This window comes from Chaetura pelagica, unplaced genomic scaffold (genome assembly GCF_000747805.2).
Source record: "Chaetura pelagica isolate M959 unplaced genomic scaffold, ChaPel_1.0 scaffold101, whole genome shotgun sequence".
Lineage (NCBI taxonomy): Eukaryota > Metazoa > Chordata > Aves > Apodiformes > Apodidae > Chaetura > Chaetura pelagica.
Genome location: NW_009952564.1, coordinates 6,433,850 through 6,434,169, shown reverse-complemented (window position 1 = coordinate 6,434,169; position 320 = coordinate 6,433,850). Strand labels below are relative to the sequence as shown.

At 65.0% G+C, this 320-nt stretch overlaps 1 protein-coding gene across 1 annotated transcript in view; it reads right to left on the bottom strand.

The window, feature by feature from the left end:
• MAN1A2 (mannosidase, alpha, class 1A, member 2) overlaps positions 1-299 on the bottom strand; it is a gene marked incomplete at its 5' end in the record, with an annotated part of 144,703 nt that extends 144,404 nt beyond the window's left edge. The window contains one exon of the mRNA XM_009993415.1: positions 4-299. Coding sequence (XP_009991717.1) covers positions 4-299 — 296 coding nt within the window. The remainder of the gene's footprint in view (positions 1-3) is intronic.
• Positions 300-320: the final 21 nt, after the last annotated feature.

Here is a 320-nt window from a genome sequence, read left to right as displayed (position 1 = left end):
TGCCGGTGCCCGTCGTGCCCCTGCCCGTGGATGAGGAAGCCGCCGCCGAGGTTCTTGCCCCCTTTGCTGGTGTCCACGTGAGGAATGAGCACATCCTCCAAGCCCAGGTCAAAGCGCTTGTGCTTCGAGGAGTCGGGGAGGAAGAAGAACGCCCCGAAGCACAGGGTGATGAAGGCACTGAGAATAAGGAGCAGGATAAATTTTTCGGAGAGTCTCAAGGTAGCCCTGTGGTGCGGGAAGGCGGAGGCGCCCAGGTTCAGGGGGGGCAGCCTCCGCCCGGAGAGCGGCAGCAGGGCGGGGGGGGGCAACGTTCCGCGCGC